Source organism: Takifugu flavidus, chromosome 9, assembly GCF_003711565.1.
Source record: "Takifugu flavidus isolate HTHZ2018 chromosome 9, ASM371156v2, whole genome shotgun sequence".
Lineage (NCBI taxonomy): Eukaryota > Metazoa > Chordata > Actinopteri > Tetraodontiformes > Tetraodontidae > Takifugu > Takifugu flavidus.
The window spans coordinates 9,511,310-9,526,048 of record NC_079528.1 but is presented as its reverse complement, the minus strand read 5'-3'; the positions used below and the strand labels follow the sequence as shown (position 1 = coordinate 9,526,048).

Here is a 14,739-nt window from a genome sequence, read left to right as displayed (position 1 = left end):
TCCTTGCCTGAACAGGCCAATGAGTGTTGAGCTTCTCTCAGAGACACAAGTGTGCTTTGAAGCTTGTGAATATGTACAGAATCCATCCTCTGCATGCAGATATTACAAAGAAAATGTGTGGTTTCACAGAGACAATAAAAAGTATTTCTCATTTTAAAATCCCACAGACTTTTATTTCCTTTGATAGTTTGACATGCCAACAGAGAACGTCATCATTATATGGTCTCAGACCAACTTTACCATCGTATTTCTCATCACTACTCTCCTTTCCTCTTCTCCACGGCTTTCAAACGGCCCTCCAGGTTCCTCAGTCGGTTGTCCACTGAGCAAATCTTTTCAGAGTCTGATTTGAGCAGATTCAAGAGAACGCACCCCAGCACCAATCCCCATAGCCGAACCGCCGTGGTGTCCGCAGTCGCGTTCTTATCAGTCACGATCAGACCGAAAAGCCAGAGAACCAGGACAGTTTTCACCACCCATAACACGCGCTTCACCACACAGATCACCAGATGAAGGAGCATCGTCAGCACCCAGTAGCCAAAGAGAGCCAGGAGGCCCCACTGGGCAATGGCGGTGACGCCCTCTGGAGTGAAGAGAGGTAATGTCACCGCAACTGTGAAGAGAAGAAACCTGTGTTTTATTCATTTTTATCAACAGCATTGTAATAAAAGGCAATGATAGGAACATTTTCAGTCTGCTCCCATGGGGACAAAGCTCCTAGCAAACATTTGCTCCTCACGAGGAGTGGCAGACAAATTACCTAAGGGAAAGGCCCGCCTGCATATTTTCACTTGCACTGCACAGTTTTCCTGCTCCACTTTCTGTGTGTCTCAGTGCAGTAGTGACTTACACACACACACACAGCACTAAGCACTGTGCAACAGCCGGAAACGCCACAATGAACACGGGCCCACCTGGAACCTACCATTAAATCCGGTGACCCTGAGGATCTCTGTGAGGTACACAGCGATGACGTTGAGGCCACTGGCAGCCCCCTCAGCCAGGAATCGGATCACCATCTCCAAAAACTGTTGACGGAAGGGTGGAGACTTGTTTTGCTTTCTGAACAATGAGACAATGTTGTTATTTCAGCAATCATGCGGAGACAAGACGCAGACGCATCCCAAACGCGCCGGTTACAGTGCTTCTGCTGTATCTCAGCAGCGTGTGTTCAAGCAACAGCTGAACTGCACCGCTCTTGATTCTCGCACCGTGTCCCACCTCCACCCCAGTACAAAAACAATCTCACATCTCACACACGCGCACACACTGCGAGCTACCTCGTTAGTCAAGGTCGCGGGTGGTGCGGAAGGTTGGACGTGCGTGTCTTATCGGCACCTGTTGCACGACACACAAGGACTGTCCAGGCATGTCAGAGCAACCGCCGGGCATTTGTCACTTCATGTCAGTAAGTCTATACTTACAACCTGTTCTTGGGCAGTATGGATGGATTAAAAACATAATCTTCTCCTCACTCCTCTTAGAGGCAGCCACACATATGATAGGTTTTAGATCCTCTGATTATGTGGTAAATTTATGACATAGTTGAAATTCCAGTTCCAGTTTTCCACAGTGGTGCATTCAGGTTGATCTCGTCACAATAGTTTTACTGCTTAGTGACAGTGTTTGGGTGACTGAATGAGTTTTTTAGTTGTGTTGCAGCTATGAATGCACGCACAAATGTCCTGGTTATCCAATAAACCAGGACTGTCAGTGAAAGCAAAGCAAAAGAGGATGTGCCATTTTAAAGTCACCAATCAATCTGATGAAAGGATCAGTTGGATCAGTGTTGCATCAGTCCTGATCAGGTGTTTGAAAGCACCACAGTTGGCCATATGCTGTATAAAAGCAGGGAAATGCAGCACCACAAAACAAAGGAAAAAACAAACACTCAAACTCTCAGATTACCTGATCAGCACTGAGGCGCATAGGTAGGTTCCGGTGATCAGGGTACCCAGGGTGAACACCGGTGGGTGAATAGCTTTCTCTAGATTCTGCTGATATGCCGGAGATGCAACATTTTTTGCACTTCCTTATTTTAAAACCATTTCATACAGGAAGTAAACTCAAACTGGTTACTGGAGTTGATAAACGGCTCCGAGCTCGCTACACCACAAAACACAAGGCACAACTACAGCGGGGTTCTCTCATGCAGATGTGTCCCTATGCAAACATGCTCAGACTCTTTACAGAACGTGGCAACGGACACGGACCCCGTTTCAGGGGCCACATCTCAGGAAAGACTAGTTGGAGACAACCAGGTTCTTACCATGGACATGGTATAGACGTTCTCCTGACCGAGCAACGACTCGAGAAACAACACTGCACTCTGGGGAAGAGGGAGTCAGGTTGGGATGGAAGCAGGGAGACAGCAAAGTGTGTGTCGAGTAAAGAGGGGGTGGAAATGCAAGAAGTGAAAGGGGGCAAAGATGATGAGGGGATCAGGGGTAGATTTACACGTTGGGGGGCATGGGCAGATATGGATGGATGGATAGAGGTGAGAGTTGAAAATTAGTGATCAAGTATTGATTAAAGAACATCAGCCAATCAAACAGTGAAGTTAGACCGAACGGCTGAAACAGAAGGTATGAAGAAAAGAGGCGTGAGACACAAGGTGTCGCACCGCTCAGTACCTCAACAGCTGACCGGATGACGCCGATTCCCATCGCCGACTCCGCGTAACGCTGGATCTCCCGGTAGGTTCCGGTGATCAGGGTACCCAGGGTGAACACCGGTGGGTTCGCTTCTGCCGGCTTGGCCTTCTCGGTTTGTGGTTGAGCACCAGCCCAGCTCACCGCCAAACAGAGCCCCGCCACAGTCACGGTGAAGAAAAGCCGAGCCATGGCACCTCCGCCGCGCCCAGACGCACCAAAAATCATTGTCGGGGACGTGAGAACAGCAGGGGGAATGGTAACGCGAAGAATAATTACAGGCAAGTCAGAAGCGCAGCAAAGAGCAGGTTGGGCAGCTCAGTGAGCCAAGACAGGCTTGTCAGACAAAGACTTAAAAATGGCTTCTGCTGAGCGCATTCATTGGATACAACCGAGAGGGGGAAAAAAAGCGAAACCCGCGAAGGGTTTTTAAAAACCACACACAAGGAGGAGAAATGCAAGGGGCGACCAGCAAAGTAGAGTAAAACTAGTACACGCAAAAATCGCCAGTGGCTCAAAGCGAGCCCAGATTTTAATTATAAACTTTGGCAACGCTGCAAATGTCCAAACTGAGAACGCTCTTTCAAGGGCGCTCCAGAATTACCAGCAGCTATATTTGGTAAGAAACCGATCAGGACTTAAATCCAGCGGGCCTCAAAAAGACGACAGAGAGGGAATAATTAAAAAACCAACAAAAAACCCAACATATATATTAAGCGCAAAAGCGATACCACAAGTTCGAAAGGCAGTCGAAAGAGAAGGAAACGCGGTGGCGCTGAGCCCGACCACGAGTCTGATAAAGCCGCTTAATTCTGCTGCAAACTGCGCAAATTTGGTGCTCTTTTGTTTGCCAGTTTGTTTAAAATGCGCTGCTGGAGTAGATTATGTTGCACAACCTTTTCAAAAGTCCTCTTTGACGCTGCTGCCACATGACCCTTCAGCCTCCCAGCGTTTCTATTCCGATAGTCCAACACGGCTTCATCTCCCGGAGGAGGAGGATAAACACAGATTTGCACACTGGGATTTGTGGTTTTAATGTTCCGGGATAAACCCTTTAACGAATACTTAAGTGTTTGAATGCGGAAAAAAATAATATACATAAACACCTCATTCTATTTTTTCTGATTAGACACATTTAGATTATTGTAGATTAGAAACACGGAAGAAAGTTTTCCTGACTCCCAAAGGAACTCCGGTGGTTTTCCTAGAACTTTGACTTTAATGAAGACAAAATAAAGCTGTATATAAGCCCTGTTCTCTGGCATTGCTTTATAATAATAAAAAGCAAGTCGCTGGAAACAAACTGGACAGTTTAATGTAGTACAAACCAGTACAGAGAAGGCAGTTTTGAACTCAAAATAAAAAAAATCTAAATAAATCAAACAGCAACAACAGACGTTATTATACAGACTACACACAACTGTACAAAATTTACTGAACAGGGGAGATTTCTTTTCTCACTGTAGTTCTCTACAGGTGTGTCGGCTTACGTCACCAGTACAACAGAAATACTGGATGACGGAGGTTTTCTTTTTTTCGTAAGGCTAAACGTTCAGCTCACGGGCTCTGTAGATCTGAGGGGACCCCGGCCACCATGCTGCTGACAGGGGGAGGGGTGCATGTTCGCTCCCCTCCCCCTGGAGTGCACGCCTTTAGGCAGCTTCAGCCGATGTAGATGCGGTGGAAGTCGTTGGCTCCGAAAGCGGCGTTGCACTTGGGGCACTTCCTCTGGCGTGTGTCGTAGCGTGTCTTGACGCACTCGAAGCAGAAAACGTGGAAGCACTTGGTCAGCACCGCGTCCTTCACCCTCGAGTTGCAGCACGGACACGTTAAACGGGCCTGGGGGGGGAGGAGGATTTGAATAGAAGTGATGAGCCATAAACGGTGGACACACAAAGGTCTCCAAGCACTTAATGGGAGATCTGATATAAAGCCTTTATGTATAAACTTGTATGAAAAATGCTAATCTGAGCTACACAAATCGGGTCTGAATGATGCGGTGACGCTGACGGAGACACAGGTGAGGTCAGGCTACAGGTTTTTATTTTCTACACATTTGAAGACATGACCACAATGATAAAAATCCTACTGGGTTTGGCTTCAGAATTTATTTTAAGTATCATTGTGATATATCCTGATGTAAACACAGCGTGCCAGCTCACAGACACCAACCTTGTATTCGCTGATTTCTTCATTTAGGATGTCATCTCCATTGCTGATTTTTTCAGCTGGTTTCTTGGCCTTCTCAATCTTTCTCCTCAGTTTAGAGATGTCCTCCTGAAACACAGAATTATATGGGAAGTGTGTCTGTGGTCACCATTTTACCAGATTTGACTACTTTTCTATGTAAATAAGCTTAGAAGTCTATATTTGGTAATCAACATCAGCCCATTGTTAAGTACGTGCCACAGAAAGGGATTGTTCTCTGCACCTTTTACCTCGATCGGCTCCATATGAGTGACTTTTTTTTTTTTAACACACATTTTCTGATTTAAAAATGCCATAAAATCTTATCTATATTCAAGATAATGTAATTTAATTCAGATTTTTAGAGACAGAGAAAAGTCTCTATGACTTTTAATGTAGGTGGATGGTTTTTGACATCTTCCCCTTTAAATGTGATTAAACGCCGAGGGTCGCGCTTGCGTGTTGATACCTGTGCTCGTCGTGCATTAAATGATTCTTTCTCCCTAGAGATGCTGTTCTCCACGACTTCCTCTCTGACCAGGCTGAGTCTCTGCTGAACCTGTTCCAGTTGAACTCTCACCTCCTCTGACAGTGTTGCAGATTCCTGAGCCTGGAGACAAAGATGTCCTTTGTGTTATTCACACATTTCACATCATTTAAAGAAAAAAGCTCTCTAAACTAGCAAATATTTACCTTGCGTTTGTTCATGTCTAAAGCTTGTGTGCGGAGGGCAAGCTCTCTTTCTGCAGTGCTGATGGTGCCCTGCAGGAGACGTTCTTTTTCCTCAAGCTTCCTCACCACCTGCAGCTGGGCATCAACCTAAGAAAAATACCAAAAGCATTAAAGCTAAAACAAGCTAAAATAAATTCAACAAACACTCAACAACAACTGCAGCCTTTTCAGTAAATCTGATACAGTAGTTTTGCAGAAGTTGGTTTTGCTTTTTGTGCAATGTGTTTGTACCAGTTGCTCAAGAGTCCTGATGACTTACTTGAGTTTTTAAAGTAAGCAGTTGGTCGGCCAGTTCTTCCTTTTCCTCTTTGAGCAACTTGTGGATCTGGTTCGACTTGATCCTCTCGCTCATCAACTTGAAGTTGGCGTCATCTTTTTCTCTGAGCTGCTGCATCAGACGAATGTTCTGTTCCTGCATGTCCTCGAAGGCCTGGCCCGTCACATCCATCTCACTCAACAAGGCGTCCTCCTCCTAGACAGGAGGCGAAGTGGAGACAGAGTGAGAGACGTGAAATGGGAAATTGTACTCTGAAACAAACAAATCAGCCCACAAACCTGTTTGGCTATGGAGAGTTTCTTGTTTAACATATCAATCTGCTCCTCCACAGAGCGGATCTTCCTCAGAGCCTCTTCGTCTGCCATTTTCTTGCCCTCCCTCCTCTCCCTCTCCTCCAGTTCCCTCAGCCTCTGCCGCAGCTCCTCTCCCTAAAATTAGAATTGAAATCATATAAATGACTGCAGCATCATAAAGAGAGAAAATTAGCCTAATGATAGGCCCATTATCCTGTTTCTGTGCACCGCCCACAAAGTCTGCGTGGATGATGTGTGGTGTGAAAGTGTGATCACCTCTGAGTTGTATTTCTTTTCTGCAGCCATGAGCTGGACTTTGTCTCTCTGCTCCTTTGGTGCTGAGCGGTACATGTCCAGCAGCAGCTTCATCTCTCTTTGAGACTCCTGGGCTTTCCTGAACAAATGAACAAGCTTTTACCTAATTTAAAGTGCTATTTTGGTTGTTTATCCTTTTATATATATACACAGAGAGAAAAAGCCCATTTAACAGTAATGTGTACAAGTAACTTTTGTAATCTGATTGGAGCATCAGCTCCATCTGAAGCAGCTCACTTGAGTTCCGTTCTAACAATCTTCAGCTGCTCCATCTCCTTCCTTTTTGACCCGCCGACCATCGACATGCGCTCCCCGACTGACTCCTCGGGTTGGCTGCTGTTCCCCGGCTTCTCCTTTTCCTCTTTAATCATACCACTGCGGATCGACCTCTCTCTCTCCTTCTCTCTCTCCCGCTCTCGGTCTTTCTCCTCTTTCTTCACAATGTCCTTTTCTTTCCTTTCCTCCTTCTCTTTTTTCTCCTCTTTCTCCTCTTCTTTTATCATCACCTCGGGCTCTACTCCAGGTTCTGCTTTCACAACAGCTGCAAAATAAAGACCGGACTTTTTTTCTTTTACATGCGTCATTAGAACAGTGACATCAGAAAAATAAAGATAAGCGTTCACATTTGTTTTAATTAAAGGAAATGATGGGTGTTAGTTACCAGTGGTGCTGGGTGTGGTGGAACCAGTGTCAGATTCTGTCTTGATCACCGGCTCTCCAGAGCCTGCTGGAGTTGGAGACGTTGTCTCTTCCTTCACTTCAACCTCCGTACTCGACTGAGACTGGAGGATGGCACTTCCCTTAGAGGCACGGACCTAAAAAAGAATTTAAGGTTTTTAGTGTGCTGGGTTTGAATTTGAAGCAAAGATATGTTTTGCTGGTTAGCGATCTCTTGTTTCAATCGGGTTCACCTGGCTGAGCTCAGCTTGCGTCTCTCTCAGCCTGAGCTTGAATTTGACCACCTCCCCCTTCATCTGTTGGTTGTGGGTTTGCAGCGTGCTGATAAGGTGGCGCATCTCTCTGTTGATGGGACCTGATGGAAACAAGCAGGCAAAGTGAATCAGGGGGAAAAACGGAGAAAGCAATAAGTGGCGGTCTTCGTGCTTTTAAATCAAGATGCTATTTACCTGCTTGCTCATTGGCAGCGAGGGTTTGTTCAAACTCGATGCGCAACATCTCGTACTCCTTCCTAACCTGAGCCAGTGTGTCCTCCAGCTGAAACACTTCTGTGCGAACCTTCCTCTGCAGCGCCACCTCATCATTCTGCATCAAGTCAGGAAGGAAATGAGGAAAACACAAACTGACAGTAAAACGGGGGGGGGGGGGAATGATCTTTACCTCCATGTGCTCTAGCTGCCGGAGCCTCGCCGTCCTGGTGGTGTTAAGGCGAGCCCGTGTCTCGTCTAACTGACCTTTGAGGGTCAGAGACTCATTGTACAGGACAGAAAACTGGGACTGCAGACAGCGATACTCGGAGGTTTCTTTCACCATTTCCTCTGCTCGACTCAGCAGCTCCACCTAAAAGTAACACGACAATTTAAGAACTCCTGAGGTTTAATAAGAGTACTCGCATAATGTTTTTGTGCATCATATTTCTTACTCTTACAGGATCTAGAGTGTGTGTCTGTGTGTTTATCTACAATAAGGCAGATTTAGAGTTTGGGGGCTGCAGTAAAAACACAGACTTGTTATAAATAACATGTATGAAATACATTGAAAGAAATACCTTCATATTGTTGTTTTCCTGGTGCACATTTTGCAGATCCTGCTGGAGCTTCTGCAGCTCAATTAAGCGGTTGTCCGCCAGCTCCTTGCTCTCTTCCATCTCACTGTTCATTTCCTCAAACTTGTTGAAACAGAAACATATGGAAAACAGTATTAAAGGAAAACTGTAAAGCCAGTAATTAAGTTTTGTCTCATAATATTCCTACCTTTCTCTTGTTAATGGTGATAGTCCCGCACACACTGCTGGCCTCTCCACAGACCTTGTAGCCTTTACTATTTACCTGAAATACATTCAATTTTACATTCGATTTCATCATAACTTTTGAACAACTCAGCCACAAATGAGACAGATAGAAAAATGCATCCATACTCTCTCCAGTATCTCTGTCAGATGTGCATTCAGTCTGTTCTCTCGGCGACGGATCTTCTCCATGTCCCACTGGAGTTCCTCGATCAGAACTTGCAGTTCACTGATGCGTTGGTCCGCTTTGTTAGCCGCACGGCCAAGAGGTCGGGACTAAACAAGGATCAAGGCAACACAAATTTCAAACTTATAGAGACATTTCTTCACAAGTTGGGCTGAAGTGTTAAAATATGCACATCTGTGATTGAAAACAAAGCTCAAACGTTAAGGTGTTCACAGTTAAACTGACTCCAATACGTCAGTAACAGACTTTTCAAACTATTTTACACAATACGTGCAATAACTCTTGACCTGAAGAGCCAAACAAAGGATGGTTTGTACCTCGCTTGTCATGTGACTGTGTTTCTGCTTGAGGTCTTCGGTGAACTGTTTCAGCCTCTCGTTTTCATTGCCCAGCAGGGAGTTAAGTTTGGCTGCTGCCTGCCATAAATTGCCCTCTGAGAACAGGTCACAATGTCACACTTTAGAACTAAGCAAACACATTTCACAAACTCTCAAATTATATTTGGCTTTAAGCATGTTTACAATCTTTTTTGTTCTGGTTTTTAACGCACCAGTTCCAGAGTCCAATTCTGCCCGCAACAGGTCCACAGTACTCTTCAGACACTTATAGACCTCCACAGCATGACTGGCCTGCTTTTTGCTGGACTCGACCCTCTCTTGTAGCTCTGCCTCCATCTCCTCACTGCTACTGCTTGCAAGTGTAGCCAGGAAGGAGTTGTTCGTCTCTCCCTGTTGAGCTGAATGGCCACAAGAGGATAAACAGTTTGAGGGGTTTTATGTCTGGATATTTATCTAATAAAACCATTTGCCAGTCCACATTATCTGAGTGTTTACCTCTGTCCTTGGCCCTCTCCTGGTTTGAATCCCCATCAGGCTCTGGAGTTTCAGGCTTGAGGCTCCTTCCCTCGTTTAACAGTGATTTCTCAGGTTCACTGTTTGCTTGGTCATAGCGCCGGATAATCAATTTAATATTTTCATCAAACTGAAGACAAGAGAATGACATCCCATTTTAATTCTACAGCATTTCTGACACTGTACAGTTTATTTTGCTCCCAGATCTGGAAATATTTACCTGATTCCAATATCTATTGAGGATAAGAAGACTGGCATCATCAGTGGCCTGACGGGTCTCCAGTCTTTCAATTCTTTCTCGCAACTCGTCCTCAATCACCTGCAATGTGTCAAGTGAGTTACTTAGATTTTTTTGGTTTTAAAAAAATGAAAAATGTGTAATGAACGCTTAACCCTGACTGACTTACCTGTCTCTGATCAAGAGATTCACCCAACTTCCGATTCTTAGCTTGTAGAGCTTTAATGTCTTGCTCCTCCTGAAAAGCAATTGTGTATCAGGTTGTGTATTGCACATAAAAAGTGTATCTTCAAATTCGGAGAAGAAAGCTCATTGCATCATTGCAGTGTTGTGAGGAATAAGAGAGGGCCTCACAGAGTTGGACACTCCACCGAGTTTGATGACCGTCTCCACGGCGGTGCTCCCACCGGCGGCTGAGCTCACGCTGGGTCCCCCATCCTCTCCTTCTCTCTCCCTCCGCTTTTCTGGGGGCGTCCCGGAGGACGAGGAAGTGCTGGGGTCGGCAGGACGCTTCTGCCCCGACATCCTCTGAATTCTGAAGAAATAATAGAGATAAAATAAACTGCTGTTAGAAGAAATACTGTTACGAGTGCTCCTTGAGATTCAGAGGTTTTGACTGAATGAATGACAAACTGTTAGCTAGGCGATGTGAAGTGCACCACGATAACACTCAGAATATCTAATTTAGGAGTTGTATACCTCAGCTGGGCAGCGAAGACAAATAATATTTCTAAACTTAAAAGCTGAATATATTTATCAGATTAGCCAGTGCGGCATTGAGCTAACATTAGCCACTCGCTAACGTCCGCTTTCAATGCGTCTGGCGATCTCTGGAACTTGAAGCAGACGGGCGATGCACAGACTTTGGAATTATGTTTGTTTTATCACACGTTATAAGACTTACCGTGGATCGTGTACGTAATTTTATAGGGATATTAAAAAATTATATCTGCAAATGTTGTGGTTTTAGCTCTATTGCCTCTCGGAAACGGAAGAAATGGAGAGGGACGAACCGGAGAGGGACAATCAACGGCAGCGTCACAGCGCCACCTACCGACCGGGAGTAGAAGGCGTCAACCGGCTTTATTGGTACTGCAGGGTGTTTCGGGAGGATCTCAGTTGCAAGTTACTGATTATTTGGTTGATCTGATCCACGCAATATCACGGAGTGCTACAGGACTCAGTTGGTAACTAGATTTAGGATAGAAGTTACATACCACATTACATAATACAAAAGTCGAAAATTCTTTGGAATAACAAAATCCATGTGTTCATCAACCTCAGCATGCTTTAATAACTTTAACTAAACCATTTAGTACAAACTAGGCATATAAAAATGATTGAACAATGCTTCAAAATAACTATGCACTGGTGCCGTGCTGGATTCCGACAACATAATAGACTTGCAGTGTGTAGAGGGACTAAAGTAATGAGTTGGCAACCCCAGCTCTAAAAGCAGCATTATCATTTAAATCTATATTTTCATTCAGTTGATAGAGCAGCTTAGCTCATGCTGTCAAGATTTTGTTTTGCCAAATTTCTGTTTTCTTAATCAACCCTTGTGTAAAACAGGACTTATCGATAAGCACTAAGACGCACATTGCACAGGGAGCAGAGTCCAGATTGGGTAAATGTCGGCTTGTCATTATTTGTGAGTTACAGATCTACCCGCCAGCACCAGGCTGAACGTCCGTCTCTGGTGTTATCACTCGTGGACGGGGACAGCGTTACAAACTCCACTGCATGCACGTTCAATTGGGGACACTGGGAGCAATGTGTTGATACTTGACGAGCGTTGTGACGCACAACAAAGGCACACAACAATGACAGCATGGAAACGACTGGGCCGAGGCGCACTTGTGCAGTGATTTTATATAAGTCAATGCAATGGACATTTTGCAGCTGTTTTTAACTCACACTGGCGACCTATAATATTCTATCAAATCCACGTCAGCCCAAGTTCAGAGATACCTGAATTTCAGCATTGTAGCGGGTTCCTCATTTCTCAGTCTGGGTAAACAGAACCACGAGGCGGGACCAAGTGATTTCATCATACAGGCACATTTGTACCTCATCACAAATTGGGGGCATTTGACTCGCCTTTGACTTTATTCTAGAGGCAAACTCACAAAGGGGCACCGACGCTTTAACCCCCCACAAATACCTCCCGCCCAAGTCCTCCTGACCCGGCCAATTGTGTTTCTTGCGGGCGTCCCACGCCCCGCCACATCACGAGCACCTCCCCCCGCGTCGTGGAGCTGGGCCATAAATACAGCGTTGTGCACGGCTTTCGTCCTTCTCAATCAGTCCAGTTTGCTTTCTGGAGTCCCCTGAAGCAGCTTGTCACTCTTCTTCGCGCACGTTGATCCAACTTTCAGGTAAACTCCTCTAACATTTGCAACCTCTGACTTCGCCTTTTCAGTGATGCCAACATTCTGGCCCCTGAGGGTTGCAGGATCACGCGTATCTTGATCTGCTCCGATCAATGTGCGTGTGGCTGAAAATGGTTTCGATGTTTTAAAGAAGAGCGCAAGAAGCATTTTCCTGTCTGCAGAAACTGCTGAAAGGCGATTTTTTTGTTTGTTTATTTTTATTATTATTTTTAAAAAGTTTAAACAAGAACCTGAAAGTCAACGCACCCGTTTAGTCAGGAAGCTTTGTCACCTGTAGCTACTGCAGAAAGAAACATTAATTGTTATCTCGTCTGGGAGTAAAATATAGATTTGTTTTTCATTTAAAATGGTGGAACTTATCTCTTTGGAGGTCAAAGTTCCAACAGTTCAAGCCAAATATTTACAGAGGTGGCGCAAGAGAGGCAGGAACGCTAGCTCATCTTCAATGTGGAGCAAGAACTGAAAACCGTTCCCCCACATTATCTATAGTATAGATAGAGGTTATAGATTCTATATCATCACATGCTAACATGTTTATCTCCTCCAGGATGACTCATCAATTCCCATCGCTGTCTACGGAGCAGAAGAAGGCGCTCTCTGACATTGCTCAGAGAATTGTGGCTCCAGGAAAGGGAATCCTGGCTGCCGATGAGTCAACAGGTTAGCTGTAGTTAGCTGGTTAGGATCTGTGGTGCGAGGCGAGTCCAGCTGAAATGATCCCATGATCTGTGCAGGAACCATGGCGAAACGTCTGCAGAAGATCAACGTGGAGAACACCGAGGAAAACCGTCGCACATTCCGTGACATCCTCTTCTCCTCCGATGCCTCCATGTCCACCTGCGTGGGCGGGGTCATCTTCTTCCACGAGACGCTCTACCAGAAGTCGAACAGTGGCAAGCTCTTCCCCCAGGTCATCAAGGATAAGGGCATTGTCGTCGGCATCAAGGTGAGGAGCTTGTGAACGCAGACCAGTCTTGTTTTTTCGCTGGTGGCTCTTGAACGTAACAAAGGTCTGGTTGGTCTTCAGGTGGACAAAGGCACAGCTGGTCTAAATGGAACAGACGGAGAGACCACCACACAAGGTGTGTTTTCCGATTTATCGGGAGGGTTTCTGAAAGTGAGCGTGACCATCGTAATCCAAGCCGCTCCTTCACAGGTCTTGATGGGCTGTCGGAGCGCTGCGCCCAGTATAAAAAGGATGGTTGTGACTTCGCCAAGTGGAGGTGCGTGCTCAAGATCTCAGATAGCTGCCCCTCGGCTCTTGCCATTGCGGAGAACGCCAACGTGCTGGCCAGATACGCTAGCATCTGCCAACAGGTGAAGTCTCCACTGCAGTCTCACCGTGACCAACTGGAACGCCAACTCTTTACTCGTGCGTGTCTCCCTCTCAACAGAATGGACTGGTGCCTATCGTGGAGCCAGAGATCCTTCCCGATGGAGACCACGACCTGCAGCGTTGCCAGTACGTCACAGAAAAGGTCCGTTTCAATTGAACAGTTCAGCAGTCATTGAGTTGCCGAAGTTGTTGTGGTGACAAATCTGTCCAATTTATGTTTAGGTGCTAGCAGCCGTCTACAAGGCCCTGTCTGATCACCACGTGTACCTGGAGGGAACACTGCTGAAGCCCAACATGGTCACTGCTGGACACGCCTGCACCAAGAAGTTCACCCCTCAGCAAGTCGCCATGGCCACAGTGTCCGCTCTGAGGCGCACTGTCCCCGCTGCTGTCCCCGGTAATTGTCATGTTTTTCCGCTTTATTTATTTATTTTTTAAGCACAAGGTGGCCTCAAAATCCTTAAGTGATGCCTGGATTTGCCTCGCCTTTCAGGCATCTGCTTCCTGTCTGGAGGCCAGAGTGAGGAAGAGGCCTCCATCAACCTGAGTGCCATCAACCAGGTGCCTCTCCACCGCCCCTGGAAGTTGACCTTCTCCTATGGCCGTGCACTCCAGGCCTCTTCTCTCGCTGCCTGGCAGGGCAAAGCAGAAAACAGAGCAGCTGCACAAGAAGCTTTCTGCAAAAGGGCAAAGGTGAGTTCAGAGCAAAATTTTGTCTTTTGTAATGGGTTCAGTCACAAATGAGCTGGTTTTCTCTTGTGTGTCTGGTTTTTACACTCTGTTAATGATTAATACGAGGTCTAGTCTTGAACTAATGTGGTTAAGGTAACTTGGCTGATCATTAAACAGCTGGTTTTGACTTTGAACTCATCCTCCCCCGCTCCTCAGATCAACGGGCTGGCTTCCAAAGGAGAATACAACCCCAGTGGCTCTGCTGACCAGGCCTCCATGCAGTCTCTCTACACAGCTAGCTATGTTTATTAATACTGTGAAGACTAAAATACAAACTCATGGGACCAATTATCAATGCAACAACTTCTTGAAATTCCTCTGGAATTCCCCTTTTTCGTGAACGACCACCAGGGGGAGCCATATGACTGTAAACTACTGATTGTGTGTTAAGTGTAGTTGGAAATAAAGTGACCAAAATGTTCTCAGAGCTTGTTTTTACTTAATTAGTAGACATTAACATTAGTCAGAAATTGTTTTGTTTCTATCCTTAAAAGGCCCTTTAAAAAAAAAAAAAAAAAACCCTAGTCCTAATTACACTACATACGTACACTGAAATAAGTGTCCTTGTCTATAACAGTTCA

At 45.6% G+C, this 14,739-nt stretch overlaps 3 protein-coding genes across 6 annotated transcripts; 1 reads left to right on the top strand and 2 right to left on the bottom strand.

Annotated features, from left to right (window-relative positions):
• Positions 1-144: 144 nt before the first annotated feature.
• On the bottom strand, positions 145-3,629 carry LOC130531934 (transmembrane protein 109-like). Of its 2 annotated transcripts, XM_057044139.1 has the most exons (4): positions 2,634-3,629; positions 2,270-2,329; positions 926-1,028; positions 145-613 (listed from the first exon to the last, which is right to left on the bottom strand). In XM_057044139.1, the coding sequence occupies exons 1-4, from the start codon at positions 2,877-2,879 to the stop codon at positions 258-260; spliced, it is 765 nt and encodes a 254-aa protein (XP_056900119.1). In that variant the 5' UTR covers positions 2,880-3,629; the 3' UTR covers positions 145-257. The 2 variants fall into 2 exon arrangements, with proteins under 2 accessions (XP_056900119.1, XP_056900120.1); XM_057044140.1 differs by lacking the exon at positions 2,270-2,329 and having other exon boundaries at positions 2,634-3,624.
• A 311-nt stretch (positions 3,630-3,940) lies between these two features.
• Positions 3,941-10,757, bottom strand: rnf20 (ring finger protein 20, E3 ubiquitin protein ligase). Of its 3 annotated transcripts, none has more exons than XM_057044127.1 (23): positions 10,602-10,757; positions 10,052-10,232; positions 9,867-9,935; positions 9,680-9,778; positions 9,442-9,589; positions 9,159-9,344; positions 8,926-9,041; positions 8,551-8,697; positions 8,387-8,461; positions 8,182-8,301; positions 8,056-8,091; positions 7,794-7,973; positions 7,583-7,718; positions 7,367-7,488; positions 7,117-7,270; positions 6,693-6,996; positions 6,417-6,534; positions 6,126-6,275; positions 5,830-6,042; positions 5,532-5,657; positions 5,308-5,448; positions 4,824-4,928; positions 3,941-4,490 (listed from the first exon to the last, which is right to left on the bottom strand). In XM_057044127.1, the coding sequence occupies exons 2-23, from the start codon at positions 10,220-10,222 to the stop codon at positions 4,314-4,316; spliced, it is 3,093 nt and encodes a 1,030-aa protein (XP_056900107.1). In that variant the 5' UTR covers positions 10,223-10,232; positions 10,602-10,757; the 3' UTR covers positions 3,941-4,313. The 3 variants fall into 3 exon arrangements, with proteins under 3 accessions (XP_056900107.1, XP_056900108.1, XP_056900109.1); XM_057044128.1 differs by having other exon boundaries at positions 8,062-8,091; XM_057044129.1 differs by lacking the exon at positions 8,056-8,091.
• Positions 10,758-11,918: 1,161 nt separating this feature from the next.
• Positions 11,919-14,579, top strand: aldob (aldolase b, fructose-bisphosphate). The gene is made up of 9 exons (XM_057044136.1): positions 11,919-12,075; positions 12,638-12,750; positions 12,825-13,036; positions 13,118-13,172; positions 13,247-13,407; positions 13,485-13,568; positions 13,649-13,823; positions 13,920-14,119; positions 14,315-14,579. Exons 2-9 carry the CDS (start codon positions 12,639-12,641, stop codon positions 14,408-14,410), a joined length of 1,095 nt encoding a protein of 364 aa, XP_056900116.1. The 5' UTR covers positions 11,919-12,075; position 12,638; the 3' UTR covers positions 14,411-14,579.
• The last annotated feature ends 160 nt before the right edge of the window (positions 14,580-14,739 follow it).

Bases quoted from the DNA above. Each gene is read 5' to 3' on its own strand.
- rnf20 (XM_057044127.1), bottom strand. From the start codon at position 10,222: ATGTCGGGGCAGAAGCGTCCTGCCGACCCCAGCACTTCCTCGTCCTCC. The intron at 9,042-9,158 runs GTGCGTTAAAAA...ACCTGTTCTCAG, and splicing joins AGAATTGGACTCTGGAACTG to AGGGCAATTTATGGCAGGCA. The intron at 5,449-5,531 runs GTAAATATTTGC...CTTTGTCTCCAG, and splicing joins TAGACATGAACAAACGCAAG to GCTCAGGAATCTGCAACACT.
- LOC130531934 (XM_057044139.1), bottom strand. From the start codon at position 2,879: ATGATTTTTGGTGCGTCTGGGCGCGGCGGAGGTGCCATGGCTCGGCTT. The intron at 1,029-2,269 runs GTAAGAACCTGG...TTCCGTCAACAG, and splicing joins ACGTCTATACCATGTCCATG to TTTTTGGAGATGGTGATCCG. The intron at 614-925 runs GTAGGTTCCAGG...TTCTCTTCACAG, and splicing joins CAGGGTCACCGGATTTAATG to TTGCGGTGACATTACCTCTC.
- aldob (XM_057044136.1), top strand. From the start codon at position 12,639: ATGACTCATCAATTCCCATCGCTGTCTACGGAGCAGAAGAAGGCGCTC. The intron at 13,408-13,484 runs GTGAAGTCTCCA...CCCTCTCAACAG, and splicing joins ACGCTAGCATCTGCCAACAG to AATGGACTGGTGCCTATCGT. The intron at 13,824-13,919 runs GTAATTGTCATG...CTCGCCTTTCAG, and splicing joins TGTCCCCGCTGCTGTCCCCG to GCATCTGCTTCCTGTCTGGA.